At 42.2% G+C, this 19552-nt stretch overlaps 1 protein-coding gene across 1 annotated transcript in view; it reads left to right on the forward strand.

Moving 5' to 3' along the window:
* Positions 1 to 19552, forward strand: part of COL24A1 (collagen type XXIV alpha 1 chain) — a 910546-nt gene that overhangs the window by 216920 nt on the left and 674074 nt on the right. The window contains exon 5 of the mRNA XM_069641689.1: positions 15489 to 15542. Coding sequence (XP_069497790.1) covers positions 15489 to 15542 — 54 coding nt within the window. The remainder of the gene's footprint in view (positions 1 to 15488; positions 15543 to 19552) is intronic.

A 19552-nucleotide genomic window follows, 5' to 3' on the forward strand; every position in this document is an offset into this window, starting at 1 on the left:
TGGCCGAAAGAGGATCTAGAAAGGGTGGGGAGTGAAATAAAGATAATGTGGAGCTGTCTTTATGGACGGAAACAAGGCGTGCACGTGCCACTGAGTCCGCAGACACTGTGGAAGCCCGCAGACAACGCTGTGAACAAACAATTTGGAAAACACATTTGGGGTTTTTGGTCGCAGAGAGAGGGCTTGGAAAGGGTGGGGGAGTGGAATAAAGTGGATAGGGAGATGTTTTTATAAGTGAATAAAAGTGTTGCAGGTGCTGCCGAGTCCACAGACACCTCGGTAGTCTGCGGACCCCTTGGTGGTCCAATGACCCGTACGAGCCATCCAGATCTTTTAAGGGGGATTAGCCAGTCAGGTTTTGTGGGTCTGGGGGAGAAGTTGAAGTGTACAGGAGTTTATGGTAGGAAGTGTTTTCTTTATAGTGTGTAGTGAAGATGGTTATGGCTATGGCTGTGAAGAAGCAGAATGTGTGGATGGTGGGATATTCCTGGATCCATTCATTGAAGGTTTATAGTGAATCTCATGGCATCTCTGCTACTATTGGATTGGACGAAGTGGAAGTTTCGTGGTATGCAGATTCTGGGTTAAACTGGATAACCTTATAACAATTCTGTGAGAGGATGGCTCACTTTAAATGTCCAGATATTATTGTTGTGCATTGTGGAGGCAACCGTCTGGGTTATGTCACTCCAGGATGTTTGCAAGTTGAACTGAAGGATATGTTGAGAAGCCTAATGGAACTGTTCCCAGCTGCGAAAATTATTTTTTCTGAAATCAATTGAAGACAAATATGGAGACGTCCTATTTTGTTGTTTCCTCAGATGGAAGAAGGTAGACAGCTTGTGTGAGCTCATTGGATGATTTTGCTTGCCCATTGCTCACGTGCTGTCTGGCTGAGCCCGCTTGTAAACGTTCTGTATGAAAAGTGCCCACCTCAATGTGTTAGGAACTGTCCTCGGTGCATAATTTCACTTTCCCACTGCTCTCTGTAAGCGTTCTACTAGAAAAGTGCACACCTCAATGTGTGAGGAACCGTCCTCATTGTATGATTTCACTTGCCCACTGTTCACTTGTTGTCTGGTTGAGCCCGCTTGTAAGCACTATGCTTGAAAAATTGCCCTTTCAAAGAGTGACACTATCTTTAGCGCATGATATCTACTGATCACTGCCTAAGAATTAGCAGTGACCTCCCGACTGATTCACTCACTGTGAATCTCTCGCACGCTTCCTACAGGACCTAGACTGCATTACCGATCCTCTGACATGGCTCCCCTACGTAAAGTAACCCTCGCCATGGCCACCTTCCTCCCACTTTTCAACACCATTGCACCTACCAGATTCCTGCCCTTACTCAAGCCGAACCCACCGTCGTCCAGCTTGAACATCACCACTGTTGACTATATCTCCACATATTGCTCTATCACTCCTGCTCAATGAATACACCTTTATGCATCCCCACCTTCACCTACCTACACTTGCCCAATTAGCATCAGGAATACCAGATTACGATTGTGCAAAGATGTTCAACCAACCATGCCTTCCTTCTACTAAGTACAAACACATCAACACTACAGTCTCCAAACCTTTACTCAAACCTAATCAGTCTGCCATAAACCCCTGAAGCTCTTACTATTAAAGCAGCACTCATTAACGCAAGGTCTCTCACAGTCCATACCCTAAATGTTTCAGATTTTATCTCAGATAACCAACTCGACTTCCTGGCAATAACGGAAACAGGGTTACACCGTGCTGCAGGGCCCTCACTATCCATAGCCCTCCCTGAGAACTACACCATTATCAGAGCAAACAGAGACACTGGCAGAGGTGGAAGAGTGGCCTTCATAGCCAAAACCCATCTTGGCCTTAGAGAACTCACAAATGATTCCTTCCTATCTGCGGAACTCATTTCAGTCAAACTCCCTCTAACAGCATCTTGCACCCTGCTGCTACACCTTATATACTGAACCCCAGGTCCATTACCCTCCTTCAAGGAAGACATCACTTTCCTTCTCACTTGCAACACCAAACCTAACTCCCGAATTGTACTGTTAGATGACTTTAACTTAGGACGATGCAAAGGACACAAATGCAACAGCCGTAGAGAATGCCATTTCTCAGCTTGGCTTCGAGCACCTCATCAGTGGCCCTACACACAATGAGGGAAGAACCTTGGACTTGTTGGCAGACCTAAACTGTACGACCATGACCCTTGCTACTCCCCTTGCGCTTGGTCAGATCACCATTGCATCTCCTTTACCATACAAGGCACTCCATGCACTTCCCTTAGCACTAGCCTGGCCCTGTAGATCTTGTGCAGAAACAATCGTAACATCACTGCGGATAACTTAAGGCCATTACTTCAGCCTATCACCACTCACTAACAGCTTAAATAAAGACTCATCCTTACTAGTGGATTCCTATATTCACACCCTGCACCAAGCTCTAAACCAAATTGCCCCACTAAAACTAAGAAAAGCTAAACCAACAGCCCACCTTAAGAAGTGGTTCAATTCAGACCGAAAAGCCCTACATTGCTCTAAAGGAAGTTCCGAAGCTGTCTGGAAATGATCACCTACTATCCCAAACAAGGAAAATATTTAATTACCGCTAACACTTACAAAGCAGCAATACTAAATACTAAACGAGAAATTTATAACACCAGAATTCAAAATGCCTAATCAGGAGCTAAAGAACTGTTCACTATCCTAAGGGAATTAGAAACCCTGTTCCACCCACAGAATTTTGCATCAAAGACGCCCTTTGGTGTACGAATATCCAAAAAGCCCTTCTGAACAAAATAGCACTTTTACAATCAAAAATCGAGGCGAAAAAGCAAAGTCTTACTATCAATAGCAACTTCAACAAACACCAAAAGCTACAGCCTGAACTCTGTCACCCATTCCAATTTTCCCCAGACATGACTAAAGAAGTAGAAGACATCATAACTAGTTTGAAACCATCTAGATCCCAGGGGGGCATCTGTCCAGCCACGGCTATTAAAGAAGGAGCCAAGTATCTTGCGCCATTTATCGCAGCCCAGATCAATGCATCCTTTGAACCCTGCACTGTACCGAACAATCTTAAGGAGGCATGGGCCATGCTTCTCCTCAAAAAACCCAATCTAGACCCAAACATTCCGTCTAATTACAGACCCATAACCACAGTGCCATTCCTCCTGAAAATCATTGATAGAGCCGCATACTTACAAATACAAAAGCACCTAGAAGATAACAATCTCCTAGGCTTACGTCAATCCAGTTGTAGACCTAGACATGGCACGGAAACAGCCCTCCTTGATCTTAAAATTCAAATGGATGAATCAAAAGACCAAGGAAATCTTTCAATCTCTTGTTGGTGAACCTGTCAGCGGCTTTTGATCTTGTGAACCACCAGATCCTTTCCAAACACCTAACCACAGCAGCCCACTTCTCGCATAATGCCACCACTTGAATTGAATCCTTTCTTGCAAACAGATCAATGAGGGTTTTTGCTTCGTCAGCATCTGCCGAACCAGTACCAATTTCTTGTGGAGTCCCACAGGGTTTGTGCATCTTGCCTACCCTTTACAATATATTTGCGAAGCTTCTCTCCAACCATTTTGACGTACTGGGTGTCACCTACACTAACTATGCAGATGACACCCAAGTCCTCATCACTCTCATGTGCTGCTATGACAAAGACTCAAAAATCCTAAATTAAATCTACCTGCAGATCCAGGCTTGGATGGCTGCACATGGCCTTTGCCTAAACGATGATAAGACTGCGCTTCTTATCATAGGCTCTCAACCTAGTCTTCTAAAGCTAGATAAACTCTACAAATCCTTTAACATCGATGGCAACATCATTAAGGTCTCTAGTGAGGACAAAACTCTCGGTATCTATCTTGATTCTACCTTTTCCCTTACTAGGCAAGTCAATGCTACTGCCTCAGCTACGCCCTACACTACTAATCTGATTAATGCCTGAAAACCCTATCTCTCCACTCAGAGTTACATCACCTTAGCTAGAGCGCTGATCCTATCCAAGCTTGACTATTTTAACACTCTATATCTAGGTTCCAATGTACATAACCTTAACAAATTACAAGTGCTTCCGAATAATGCACTCAGATCACCTTTAAATAGCCCACGATCCAGCATGTATCTGCAATCAGACGAGATAAACGTTGGCTCCCAGTGCGTGACAGTATCTCGCTTCGAACACTAGTAAACCCACAAATGTCTATCCAGCACAGCACCAAAATACACGGTCAACCAATTCACCAGGAACCAATCTTCCAGACCAATCAGAACTAACTACTCGCACTGGCTCCACATTCCCAAGTACATACTCCAAAAAGCGGGTTGCACCAGCTTCCCAGTGTTAGCTGCCAAGCTATGGAACTCCCTCCCTAATGCACTCAGAGCCAAACCTTCCTTCTGGGCCTTCAGAATTAAAGTAAAAGAATGGCTTTTTGCCCATAAACACCAAATTTGTTGAATCCTGCCAGACCTGATCACTTGTACTGATTTTGTTGACTTCTTGTTACTCAATGTCTTGTATACCGAGCAGTTGCCTGGCATTATAACCAGACTCACGCTCACCTTTGCTCTCTGTTTTGACTGTTTCCCTTGTTAGTTTTGGGTGTATACTACCTATTTGCAGATTGTTCCTTCCTGCCTTACCTTCTGCCAGCTAGCTGGATATGTAACCCCAGAAACCTGCACTTATTTTGTTGTTTGTGTCTGTAACCTTTGTTCAAGTGCAAGCGCCCAGATACCTCGGTGCGCTCTACAAATAAATAAACTAAACTAAACTAAACTGTCAATGGAGGTGTTATGTGCTTTTTTATATGTTTTACGAATGGCATATTTTCACAACTAAAATATCAAGTTGGATGAAGTAAATAGTTTGTCGTAAATCTGATTTTTTTTTCAACATCTAAAATGCACTGAAACTATTTTTGTGAACTCATGAAATATGTTGTGAAGTATATTTTTAGTAGTACTAGTAGTAAATAAAAAAAAAAAACAGAAAAAAATTAGAAGCTGTTTTTGAGAAAGTTGGAAAAAATAAATAAGTTCAGTATAACATTTGTTAGTTCAGTATATAAACCCCCCCAAAAAATAAAAATACAAAGTTCTTTTAAGAGCCACCATTTTTGAACGAAAATTGATTAAAATGATTTTAATTCCCCCAGTCCACTCTTGGAATTTTCCACATGTCCGCGGACTATCGTACTGTCCGAGGACCAAACAGTCTGCAAAAAGTCATATGTCTTTTTTTTAATTCTATTTTTTAACTGGGAAAGGTGCCTCCTAAAGGATCCTTTTTTGTTTTTCTGACTTATATTTATTTTTGTATTTTTATTTTTTGGTAGGACAGACAAGGAGGTAAAATGGGGGAGGGAAGGGGCATCCACCATAAATATGGAGGGGCAGTTGGGCAGGGGAAGATATTGGGCATGCCTTAAATGTAAGATTGGGGGCAGGTAAGGATCGACAGCCTCCTGCATGGCCTGTGAGGCAGCTGGCATGATCATCTGCCCCACAAGAGTATGCTGTGTGGTGGCAGGAGCAGTTGAGGAAGATGGGGTAGAGGAGGTTAACCTGCTTGTCCCTGAGAAAGGAGCAACTTTTCTCAGAGCATCTGGGTGATTCGATCTGGTAAATCAGTGCATGGAGGTGGTCGCGAAAGAGTACTGCCCATATTGTCAGCGACTGAGTATGACCCCACACTCAATGCATTCAACTTGGGCAGCCAGAGCCTTTGGGACCTCCCATACGGTCTTACAGAACCGCCAAACTCATGACTGTCTTCGGGTGCTGGAGGTAGGCTCTTGCTCTACATATTCTTCGTTGTCTTCATTATCCTTCTCTGCATCACTTTTAGAAAGAGTACTTTTTGGCAGCTGATAACTTTGGCGTCATTTGATGAATGGTCACCAAACTTTGCAGAGAGGCACACACTGATTGGGTGTTTGAAAAGGTGAGGCCCATTATAATGTTTGAAATTGTGGCCATATTGGATGGGCGGATCACTGCCTTTGTCCGCGGACAGCACAGCGAGAAAAAGTCTGGAAAATATAGTTGGGGTTATTTTGTGGATGAAAGAGGGTTTGGAAAGGGTGGGGGATGGATGAAAGTTGATATAAAGCTCTTTGTATAGGTGAAATAAAGTTGTTTATGTGATACTGTGTTACACGTTGATTATTGTGTGTGTGGACGTTATTGGGTTTGGGGGTAGGGAGAGGGGTCGGGGTGAGTGTTGTTACTTGAAGGTGTATTGTAAATACTTGTTATATGGTTTAATTCTATTGTAGTGGTTGTGGCTAGTGGCCAGATTCTTGGGGGCATAGGCATGGACCCCAAGAATCTTGTCACTGGCCACATACACTATAGTAATATGTGTATAGTTATTATAGGTAGTATAAGGGGAGTATACTGTATTTGTAATATGGTGTAATGATATAATTGAAGTGTATATGGTATTGTTGATTGTAGTACACTTGTCGATAGTGCTCCTTGATCTCTCCTCCTCCTATGACACAGTGAACCTTGACACTGTGAACCATTCTATGTTTATTGAACGCCTCCATGATACCTTTGGCATCACAGACCGGCCACTGGACTGGCTGACTTCTTTCCTGACTGTCCTTTCCAGCTGTAACTGGGCCGTTTGTCCTCCACCACCTCACTTTCTACCTGAAGCGTCTCCCAGGGTTCCATCCTATTGCTGTGGCTCTTTAATATGTATCTCGCCCATCTGGCTCACCTCATCTGCTCCTTCTCTCCTAATTTCCAGTGTTATGGTGATGATATACAGCTTTGCTTGAAACCTCCATCTACTACTTTCTTATCTGCCTCTCTGATCTCTGATTGTCTGACCACCATCCAGGCATGGTGTGTGGCTAACGATCTTATTGTGAATGCCAGTAAAATGGAGATTTTTTTTATTGAGACACCTGTACCCTGTTTGCTTCATACTTTCTGGCCTCCGTCCTTGGTCTTTGTATCATCACCATCCTGCGAGGCTAAAATCTTTGGGTTATTTTGAACTCCTCTCTTTCATTGACTCCTCACATTTTGGACCTTTTGAAGAAGGGTCATTTTAAGATTTACCTCAGTACTGGAATTCTATGTTTCCTTACATTTCTTCAGAAGATGAATGTTTCGAGAGCCCTGGCTGCACTACTGCAACAGCCTCTTTGTGAAGCAAACCCTTTGTTTCATACGGCCCCTTCGGCTAATCCAGAATAGGGCTGCAAGAGTTATGCTTTGCCTGAAGTCTAGGGATCATATATCGGTAGCCCTAACATTTCTACAGTGGCTTCTGGTGGCTGTAAGGATGAAATTGAAGACCCTCTCCATGATCCAGAAGGCATTCTGGGGCCTAGGAGCATGGTATTTCCACCTTTTTATGTACCTAAATACTCCCCTCCTAGAGCCTTGTGCTTGTTTAACTGCAATTGTCTGCTTGTGAAACGCTTCTCCAAACAGACAGGGGGAGTTAGGTCTCTGTTTAGCTGGTGCCTTCCTATGGAACATTGTCCCTGCGCCTTTTAGACTTTGAGGCAGACTTCCTCAAGTTCCGGAATATTTTAAAAACTCTGCTTTTTCTTCCCCTTTCTCTGCTAACTGATCCTACTGCTACTGAGAGTGTTTGCCTGGTGCCTCATTAACTTCACAGGTTCGAGGCACTACACCTAGTTGACACTAGTACGTCCCTCCCTTCAGCACTGCTCTTGCGGGCCCACTGCCTGGCAGCTGTGCACCCCACCCTTGGGACACTTCCACTGAAGCACTTACGTAGTGGCCTCCAACATTGGCACCAATTGGCTCTTCCTTCTCGGGCTCCAATCTAACCGTGCCCATCCCTTCTCCCCCATTCAGTAACACACTTGTCTTACTGCATAAAGCATATGCGATTTATAGTAATATTGTGTACAATATTTTGGTACAAGTAAAGGAAATGCGGATGAAAAATATTTGTAGAACATTGTTAAGAGACAGTTGGTGTGTGAAAGTTGAATATATTGATCAGGTTACATGTAGAGTTTTTGGAAGTGATTGTTGGATGGATGTGTCTGTTCAAAAGCAGGCAATGTGGGAATGTTGCAAACATAAGGTGAAAAGTTTACAAGGCTGTTTTGTGCGATGGTGTGCATGTGCTATCCAGAGGTTTTAATGATGCCTGGTTTAGAAAGGGGAGTGCAGACACTGTGGATAGTCATAAAGGTCCATTGATTATGGTCGTTGTTGTATGCTAGAGAAAGGTATTTGTGACAGAAAATTGTTTCTGTCCTTTTTTCTTTTTCTCAACTATGCAATTGTACATTATTTCCATTAGCATAGTGCAAAATACTAATGGAAATGTTTGAGAATCTTATTGAGTCTAACTACTTCATTCAAAAACGTAAAGTAGATGGAATCTATAAGATCCTTTTTTTTGTGTGATGTTTTTAACTGTGAAAGGTGGCTCCAAAAGACACTGTTTTTTGGTGTTTATTTATTTATTTATTTATTTTTGCAGGAGAGGTCAGGAATTAAGGTGGGGGACTGAAATTAGGGAAGGGGCACCAACCAGAAATACAGGGGGGCAGGTGGAGAGGGGTACATGTTGGGTATGTCTTAAATCTAAGGTAAGGGGCAGTTTTTCTCATGCTCCTCAATTGCAGCCTCGAAAGCACTTTGAAACTGCCCCCCCCCCTGCAGACTGGCGTGTTGCAGTAGTACAGAGTGCAGTTGTCTTTGAAACATATGGATCAACATGGCTTGCACGGTAGATGGTTGGATCTTCTGCTCCACATGAGTAGCCTGTGTGGTGGCAGTATCGGTTGAGGAAGATGAGCTATAGGAAGACAGCCTACTACTTTCTGAGAAAGGAATGGCCTTTCTCAGAGAATCCCAGTGGTTAGATTTGATGTGGCGGCGCATGGAGGTGGTCCGATAGGAGTACTGCCCAGGCTGTCCGTGACTGAGTACAACATCTCAGTCCATTTCACGTTGGTAGGCTGAGCTTTTGGTACACCCCCAACTGTGGTAAAGAACTGCCACACCCATGATTCTCTCTGGATGCTGGAGGAAGGCGTTTCTTCTATATAATCTTCCTAGTTCACTTGATTATTCTGTGCATCATTGTTTTTTTTTCTGTGGCTAAGCCTTCTAAGCCTTCCATCTGGTGGTGTTGAGGGTGGTGGCTCCTGGGGAGGAGGGATGGCAATGGCTGATGCCTTTTTTGAAGTTAATAGCAGTTGTGGTAATACATTTCCAAGAATGTGCTCTCTCCAATATTGCAGATGGAAAATTAGTAAGAATAGGTCTAGGAGCTGTGCAAGGGTAAACTTTCAGCTTGAAAGTTGCTACATTGGTTGCACATGCAGTTTCAAACTGTTCGCATGTGGTTACGTGACACTGTCTGGAAAGTCTACGATGACGTCAGACGTTCGCGGACGTCGATAAACTAAAAACTGGTGTAAAAAGTTGGAGAAAGTTGGTTAGAAATGTTGCCAATTGGACAATGGCTCTGTTTTTAGTTGCAACTACCTAAATCATCTGAATATGCTGCTATATTGGGGGTGAGTATGATATTAGGAAGTTGTAGCAAGCTAGGGTACAGCAGGAAAAACCCATGAAATTCAGTAAAAATTCTTTGTGAAAGGGACCTCATAGTTAAGTTGCACTAATAAAAACCTATCAAATTCAGTGACAAAACTTTGTTAAAGGGACCTTACGGTTAAATTGCACTAATAAAAACCTATTACATTGAGTGAAAAAACATTGTTAAAAGGACGTTATGGTTCTGGAATTTCAAGGGTTTTTCAGTTTTACTTGTAACCATAACGTCTTTTTAACAATGTTTTTTCACTCAATGTAATAGGTTTTTATTAGTGCAACTTAACCATAACATCCCTTCAACAAAGTTTTTCACTGCATATATATATATATATATATATATATATATATACATAGGCAGAGAATGGTGGCACTATAAGGGATGTAATGAGAGAGGTTGGAAAGTGTGACATTTATATGGAATGAAAAATGCAAAATGCTCAGCGTTTAAAAATATTTCTTTTTAGGAACATTTTCATGAAAGTAAAATAAAATGCATATGTGCATTTATAGCAGCACTGTGTGTAACTTTGTTCTAAAAGAAAGGAAACGCAGATGGAAAATAGATGAGGAACATTTTTAAGTGGCAGTTGGTGTGTGAATGTTTAATAAGTTGGCAGTACATGCATACCTGCATGCATACCTGCCAACATGATCCGTTCCGATCTTGTTTTTTTTCTTCTTTGCATTCTGCGACTTGTAGTTCCACTTTTCTCATTATAAAACCTGGACTACAAGTCCCAGAATGTAGAGAACTGCCCTTCAGCCACTTCATTTATAAGCAAGATGCATGCCCCTGGAACTGTTCCTTCCACTAAAAACAAGCGCTGATAATGCCAACAGTGTTGGCGGTTGTATGTGTTTCAAATTGCCATTTGTGAGGCAGTAACGGGAAAATGCCGTTCCCATGAGTACGCAAAAGACCAAACCGCCAGCTTTGCCATGCTTGTTTACTCTATTGTAAAGTTGTTATGTTCTGTCAGGTTTAATTTCACACAGCTGATACACTGGCCTCTTCTTTCCAGCATCAGCAGCATTAATCTTTTAACTAAGATTTCAAAATAGATGTTTTACTTGGGTTAGATTGGATCTTGAGATGGACATTTATTATGTAATTATGAGGAACTAAAATGGACAGGGGGCTTGTGTAGGTGCCCTAATATAGTCTCCTAGGCTTCTATCGCCTCATGAGAAATCATCTGGATACAAAATGAGGGGTCACTGATAACACCTTGTGGCTCTCCTGATGGATGTAACAGGTGGAGGAATCTCCTGCTATGATGTCACCATTAGGTGCTTTTCTTCTACAGAATCCGTGATGGAGAGAAGTAATAGTAATTTAGCTCTTTCTAATCACATTTATCACATTGCTGCTGCAGTGGTGACATCATTATTAATTATTTTAACTCCCATTTCTTAATGTAAATGCAGATGCAGAATCAGCCATGGTTTTCCTTTTTATTAGGGCTGACCCTGCTTTAGTAGTACATTTTCTCTCATCTGGGGTATAATGCAACAATCCCTCGCTGTTATTTCCAATCTGTGATATTCCCTAGATGTAATCACCCAGTCTTAGCACCTCCAGGATAAAGTACCTGCTATTTTACCTTCATTGAAGTCACCTGCATGTACAGGTATTCATTATAGAGTTAATCCCCCATACGAAGGGCTGGAACGGGGGTAACGTCCCGGCAGCCCAAGTTAAGGTTCATGCGAAGTGAGGGCAGATAATGCAATCACCGGGCCATTACCCCCATTCCAGCCTTTGGAACAGGGGATTAAGGCTATTAGCACCGCGGGTTGCCAAAGCGGTAACCCGGGTGATATAAAAATAGTATTGTCCTTTGTTCAAGGAGACTTGCGCTGCATCCCATTGAATGAAGGAAAACACTTTCCAAGATGGCTGCCATCGAAAAGGAAGCGGCCTGATTGGCACCGCCCACCAAATTTTTATTGGCTCAGCAACTAAATCTGATTGTTGAGGGACCTCTGCACTCGGATAAGTGGTAAATGGCCACATGGTTTGCTAGACTCTCAGCAGTATAATCTCTGCCTGACATCTAACACCAGAAGAATATAAATTATACTACTTAGAAAAGGTGGGTTAGGTGGTCCATCCCTCTATGGGTATTGTGGGATGTATTGACCCACTTTTGCTCTGCCACGCGGCATCCCTGTGTTCTGTTGGTGCCAGAAATATCAAAATGGCCGCAAAACCCTCATGCGCACCAAAACTTATGGAAATCGCGCTTTGCAACACAAAAAGACAGCTACCAAATCTACCATGCATGTTGTCAATGGTGGAACAGAGAGTGCACTCCTGAAACATGTCACTGGGCTGCCCAACAAGTAAAAATGGAGCACAGAGGGAAAAGCACTGCTTTGCTGAAAGAAATCCAAAATCTTGCTTTTAAATCCTTTTTCTTGGTTGCTGAAACTGCAGAATGCTGGTATAAAACACCCTCAAACATCCAATATCCTTGCTGGGTGTCACAATTGACTTGGTTCAAGAAATCATGGTGATATTACAATGTCCCGAAAAGCTGAATTTGTCATCAAAACATCCACAGCAAATGTTGCCTGCCTGTGGAATCTGTCAAAATATGGGCGCAGTACCCCCGGCCGCCTGAATTACAGCTGTCAGAAGCCTGCTTTAAAACTGTAAACTTATAAAAACTGAAATCTAATGTCTGAAATCTAAGTGGCCTGTTATTGAGAGTAACCTAGGTTGTAACTGTTTAAATCTCATGGTTTAGAATCTTGAATCAGTGTTCTAGCTACTTGTTTTGAAATTACAAGTTTGTTTGAAGCAAAGGAAAAATGCAGCAGAAATAACTTTTGGATTTAAGCCTGACTCAACGCCTCTAAACCAGTATAACAGCTTTCCACACAGAGGCCAGCCCTCTCTCTCCACCAGGAAATCACACCTATGTGATGATTATGGTTGGGGGAAGAATTTGGTCTGCCAGGGGAAGAAGACAATGGACTTCCTCCAGTCAAAGGAAGGCTAAGTGTGAAGGGTCGTAAAATGGCCTGGGCCCAAGAGGAAATGGGAGGAGATTGCTTCTGAGCTGTAGGGAGAAGAAGGAGGCGGATAAAAACAGCCATCTGTGGCTGGACATTCACAAAGAACATTTTATTTAAATACATATAACTTACTATGTAAAATTGTGAAAATTATAGAAATAACAGCATTGTTAATGTGATTTCTGACTGCACATTTTAAAAGGCGCCAGAACTCTGTGACATGTTCTAGGAAGAAATGGTGGAAAAAGTGAGATTACACAAAATGTATTTTTGATAGAAGCATGAAACTTCATACACTTATGTCCATATTCAATGTGCACATTTGTGGAAATTTGCTCCTGAATTGGAAATTGTGTTCCGGACAAAAAGGGCAAAATTCTGTGAAAAGCAGACACAAGATCTTACCGCGACGGGGTTTAGAGGAGTATCTGCTTCACAAAATGTGTAATCTATATATGTTATTGTTATAGACGTTGCACATTTGTAAATATGTATTGTACCAAAAGTAGATTTTGTGATCAAGAGACGTGGGGTGGACTCTAGGCCTCGTAAAACCATGTCATCATGATGACACCCTGTTCTTCTCCTCCTATCAAGGGAGAGAGGAAACCCTGACCAATCCCTAGCAAGAGGGGCGCTCTTAGGATAATCCAGCACATACCCCCCTTTATCATAAGCATAAATAGAGACAGCTCAGACTGAAAAAAAGACACACAGATTCACCCACTAACCAATTTCTGGGGGAGCACCCTGCTAGAGAACCATCCATCTTCCTTGCTCGAGACTCCAGAAACTTGGAAAGCAGAAAGGCCCATTCCATTAGCTGAACCATTTTCAGCTAGGCCTTAAATTCCAGAACTAGAATCCCCCCACCAAAGGGGAACATTAAACAAACAGCCAGGCTGTGCTGTACTGCTCCTGATAAAAGAATTATCATCAGAACCGAAAGATCCAATCCAGCTATGATGTGCTGTGACCAGAGCCATTGCAGACCCAAACCAGTCCTGTGCCATTCTGTGAACAGACCCAGTAAAATCCGATGTGCCCAGCAGTCTGTCCTGACCAGAATCCCTGACCAGAATCCCTGACGGTTACGTTTGAAACTTATCTAGTGAGTATCCATAGATAGAACTGTGTCACTAGCATATGTACTGTCCATAGTTAATCCCTATCTTAAACCCATCCTCTCTTTTATTCAGAACCGGTAGCGTTAGGAGTATTTTTGAATTGTCAGAACTGTTCTTGCGCTAAGTTTCTCTTATCTGTTTTCTAAAATCATAAATCATTAGTTTTGTGAATAAATAAATTGAATCCCAGAAAGAAAGTGAGTATCCACCACATGAAGGGGCCCTGGCCAGGACTGTTGAGATTCATGTGTGGCATTCTCTTTTTCTATAGTCATAATCTGGTGCAAGAAATCCTTTTTGTCTTTTAAAAGCGCATTCCCGTTTTTCCATTCTTGCGCCTATCTGAAAAAAATGACCTCCACTAAAACGTCCATAACTTCTTCAGTTTGTATGCTAATAATGGAATTTCACCTTCTGCTTGTAGCTAACATCCTCAGCTTTCCATAGAACCTAACACCACATCCCAAATCCATACAGTTCTCCCGTAATCGCAAACTGAAAGGTTTGCTGCAAATTTCATTTTAGGGAAATTCTGACACGTGTAAAACAGCTTTTGATTGCTTCCGACCTCAATTTTAAGAATTCACATTGCTTCTTAGTATTAAATCATTGCTACTGTTTGTCTGTAACTATCTTAAGCAGCTCACATGAGAATTTAAACAATTTTAGTAATTAAGCCCATATTTAGTGTTTTGCCCAATCCATTCTCTAGATAACATTAAAAACCATTTTGACAGCTTGCCAATCAAGTCCGTTTTTCTCTTGTGTGTGCTGGGGGAATTGGGATTGTTATTTTGTTTGAATTCTGCCATTCCTAAATACCTGCTCTCTCCTCTTATCTCTTTACATTGCCGATTGGGGGGTTGAGGGGCGTGCAGGGGGGAATAGTAACCACAGTGCTGTTTGATTTGAACACACACACAAACGTATTATTTCTGTGCTGCTTTGTTTTTGCTCATTATTACTCATTGTGATTAAAGAGATTGCTTAGTGTTACATCACCTCATTGGTGATCATTGTGTACCCATTAAACATAGTGTGATTGAATTGTGAATACATAAATAAATATTTTAACTTTGCAAACCAGCCTGATTCCTGGTTCAGTGTGGCCCGGAGGGGGCTGTGATATGAGTGGTAGATCGTTCAGAATAAAAGAGCTTTTAGACACAAATAAATAAGGATTTCAGTTGTGCCTTACACGCTAGGCGTTGACTTGGGTGAAGTGCCTGATTGAAATCACGTACAGAATGGCCCCTCTGAACACTCAAATACTATCTACGATGTCTCACATTCATTCATGCATGTGCCAGGAAGATATTCCTGTGTCCCATGCCCCAAAAAAGGGAAAGATAGCCAGTGGTTCAGCTGAGAATTGTATATCAGCAACAAAACATAGTGTGCAGACACTTGAAAGGCGCAGCCTGTATTTGCATGGGACATGCCCAATGCCAATGTCTGAGCCACTGGGCTGGATTGAGTGGGGAGCTCCATCAGCTGGCTATCTCTGCCGGTGGAGCACAAGGCTTGGCACTGCAGCTCATTCCGGCACAAACAGCCAAAACTGCCAACGACTAACGTTGGTGAACCCCCTCTGGTATTTTTGCTGCTTGTTGCAGCTTGACTCGTTGGTTTGGTATAGCTATTGTAGCAATGTCTTGCGTTTGGTAAAAGCACATGACACCCTGTCTTTCTGTTAGAATTTTACAAATGTTTACATCCACCTTCAATTTGTTTTTTGCAGGGTTCGACCGGACCACACGGGAATCCAGGTTTGCCGGGGTTGCCAGGGCCAAAGGTAAGTTCATGCAGCTAAAATCTAACAATACTGCTTAAACAATTCAGTCATTGACCTGTAACTTTCTCCTATTTGCAGCAAGGGTGGCTCCCATCCGGAAGTGAAATAAATAAATAAATCGTGCTTAAGCAGAAGAAATCTCACTGTAACGGTTTAACGTGGATTCTGGGCATTAAATCAGTCACTGCAACCTGTTCACTCTGTTCACAATTCGAGGCCCTTGCAGAGCCTAATTTCAATGTAATGCTGCATGTCTCCAGGGTTGGCATCTCCACGGTTCCTCTCTCTGGTGAACGCATATCTTTGTGCAGGCCAGACCCGCACACTGTACATTGGATGCATTTAATCAATTAGAGCTACTCTCTGGAGTCCCATTTCAGTATGGAAACCGTAATGCGCGTAGCCGTTTTAAATAGTTTCAGACAGATTTATAAACTTGATATAAAAAAAAGGCCTTCAGCTCGTATTTAGTTTTACCTTCTGATAAATCCGACTGGAAAAACCAACACTGGCTGCGGCTTTTTCTAAGAGGGATTTCCAATGGCAGGAATGTAACCTGTGCTGACAGGTGCTAAACAGAGCTCAGGGCCTTGACGTGTGTCAAATAACACTAATGGGGGCTGACACTATATAACAAAGTGGCCTTGTGTTTTTGCACACCCCGCTTCGGCATTCCGTAAAAAGTGTGCAAAGTTATGAACATGCGTCTTTCACAAAGTTTTAAGTGGAGTGCTGTGTGGATGAAAACAGCAGTGTGCCATGTTTGGGCTCATTTGCTTTCCCCTAATTAAATGATCTACCAGAATGGGCAGATTTAAGGCAGTATTACTTCTGCCAGATTTCATGGTTCAGAAACTATTTGCTGTGGCTAGTAAGCTTGAGTTCCAACAGCTATGGGGAAGGACAACACCGTCTGACATTTTTTTTTTATTTTATTTTTTACATTCCGTGTCCTTATATAAGCAATAATTGCCATTTCCTGTGTTACTGGAGTAGCCCAGTCTTTCCAGGCAGGCCTTTATGCACATGAAATGGATTCCTCATTGCATGCTCGTTAGTATTATGGAGAATTTATGTGCCCTCCTGCCTGTGCAGTGCAACGAATGCCTCCCTGAAAGGGGTACAGAGCGCTTGAACCGTAGCTTATTCCCTGCTGCTGGCACACATGAAGGTTACAAGGTTAGTACCACACTCAGGCCGAATGCTTGTGGACTTCCGATATATTTTATTCTGGAAGCACTTTCCATATTGGACCTGGCGAAAAATAGGCATGAGGCCTACAAGAAAAGTAAATTGGAATTTGTGACTTATCATAGCAACTGTACCTTGTAGCATATTTTGACCGACCATTGTGATGTGGTATTTTTAAGCACATGATACCAGTATCATTGTTCAACCATGCCATCTGCTCAGTGCCCTATGCTGCCACCGATTGCCCCACAAAAGCAGCCCATTGCAGCATTGACCAATCGCCCTAAAGTCCAGTCTTAGCATATTTGGGTACATTTCTCTGCACCCTTATTTCATACAATTTTTTTTAAAAAAATGTACATTAATTACATACTTTATTTTATCGTACATGATTGGTGGATTTTTGACAAAAAAATTGCTTTGCTAAATGGATGCGATTGGAAGTCAGATCAAGCACTGCTCTATGAATAGGGCATGTGGAGGTGGGAATGCCACCATAATGCATGCGGGCGAAATGCCGGGAACAAGTCATGCAGTATTACAGTCGTGGACAATTGTAGCTGTGGACAGATATCGACAGATGTGAAGGGCATGATTAGATTGATGTGATCGCGCAATGCTTTTAGAGGATCAAGTGAGCGGAAGAGAACCAAGATCAGAATGACAGATTCAAATGTTATATGTTCTCCTCTGGATCCCAAATGGGGCATGCAAGAGAGGATCTCATTATTAGGATTTGCTGATACTGCGAATGTTCAAAGAATTGTTAGACAATTCTATGCTTCTAAGGAAGTAGCCCTCCTTGCTCTGCTTTGTCACAGTTTATTAGGCGGTCAAACTCAACTCAGGGAGTCCGCCTCTCCCCCAAGCAAGGTGGAGTACACCCAAAGCACTTCTACAGATTCAATTTAGTGAGGCATCCAACCCATCTCGCAGCCACCCCAACAAATACCCTATGTAACCAAAGAACTAGTTACCAAGCCTGGGTATAGTAAGAATATATATTTATTTAAGGGTTGACAAAATGGGCTATCAACCAAAAACCTCAACCACCAATACTGTGGCACTACAATATCACAAATAAAAATTTCTTGCACCAATTGACTAACACAGGTTTAAACGACGTACAGTTTCTATATGACACATGTAACATTTAGAAATATGCAGTTACAACTTACATCAGATTTAATTGCAAATTAACCAATATAAAACATTCACAATACAATGGAAAAAAATCGTTTTGCAACACACATCCAAAGGACAGTCAGTGCTTTGGGGTTCTGGTATGGGAGGCAAGGGATTCAATGGGAAATTTCGTTTTGCAACACACATACAATTGAGAAGTAATGCTTGGTAATTCTGTTTTGAGATGCAAGGGAATAAATGGGGAATTTCGTTTTGCACACTCTACATTCACTCGAATAGGAGATTTTCGGGGTTACTTATTTTGGGATCATAGACACCCCACTTTGGGACAGGAGCCAGGGATTTCAGAAGGACAGTCACCCAAGTCTTTATTGTCTATACCAGTTCTAGCACACTGGCCCTGAACATTGTTAGTTTCCAATTCTAACAACACTCATCGCGTGATTTTCTATATGGGAATTAATTGATTTAACTTCAGTTCAATGCGCTAAAGATCTACACAGCTTCCCACATCCCCACAATTGAATAGAAAGGATAAGGTGGGCTGTTCCCAACAAAATTCAATTAAAATGGATAGGATGATTTACTATAGTGGAATTAATTTGAATTATATTTAATTCAATGTGCTAAGGGCCTTCCCAGTACCACCCCCTACCTGCTATGCAAGATGGAGATTAAGGCTGGCAGTTTCCCCCTCTCACTTTTGATGGCATTTAGGATATATCTACTTAGATGGGAGGCTTTGGTCAGGGGAAAAAAAGCAGAGCTCCTCTGGGAACAGCACAGAACTGGTCAAGGGATTCAGTCAAGGATTTTCTCCTGCACCCAGATTCCCTCTGGCTCCTCTGATTGGGTCCAGCTAGCTTCTAGATTTCCCTGCACACTCTCCAATGCAAGGATTGAGGCCTCTCTACTAGTTATTCCTCACAAGAGTCCGGCAGCAGGCTACCTCTTGGAATAAAGTGGAAAAGCCATGTTCTGATGCAAAATTGACCTCTTATAGGGCTGTTGACACTCCTACATTATAATAATTCCCACGGTAAGGATTGGCTAGCACTCTCCCATCACCTCCCACCAAAACACCCACTGGCTGCTGATAGGACCAGAAGTAGGGAGGTATGTATAATGTAGGCTTAGGGTGGAGAAAGATTTGTCCTCTCAAAACGACAAGTTAACTTTTTTGGATTCTGAAAATCTCACAACGTGGCAGCTATGCACATTTTTCAGATAGCTACATAAATCATTATATATTTTTGGATTCTACATTTTATTGCGAGTCGGAAAATACTCATTTTTATTTTGGCACACCCTTTGTGGGCAGAGCCACTGTTTTTCACAGTTTGCTGCTACACCAAAATAGATACAACTCTGACACTACATACTTCCAACATTAATTTCACCGTCTATAAATGTTTCCAATTCCTCAGATTTATGAAAATGCCAAAATCATAATTTTGATCATAACTTAAGTTATGTACTTCACAAACATGAAATTTGTGCATGGTCCCAACTGGCTTTCTATCCCCTTTAAAATGAACCCAGGGTGAGCCCAATGGAACACACAATGCACTTTTTATTCAGGAAAATGTGTTCAATGTTAAACATATGGCAATGCACTATATGAGAGGTGGTTTGGTTTCTGATCACCCCAAGCAGTTTCTGTTCTCTTCTAT

The sequence above is a fragment of the Ambystoma mexicanum genome, chromosome 1q (assembly GCF_040938575.1).
Source record: "Ambystoma mexicanum isolate Mex_15411 chromosome 1q, UKY_AmexF1_1, whole genome shotgun sequence".
Classification (NCBI taxonomy): domain Eukaryota; kingdom Metazoa; phylum Chordata; class Amphibia; order Caudata; family Ambystomatidae; genus Ambystoma; species Ambystoma mexicanum.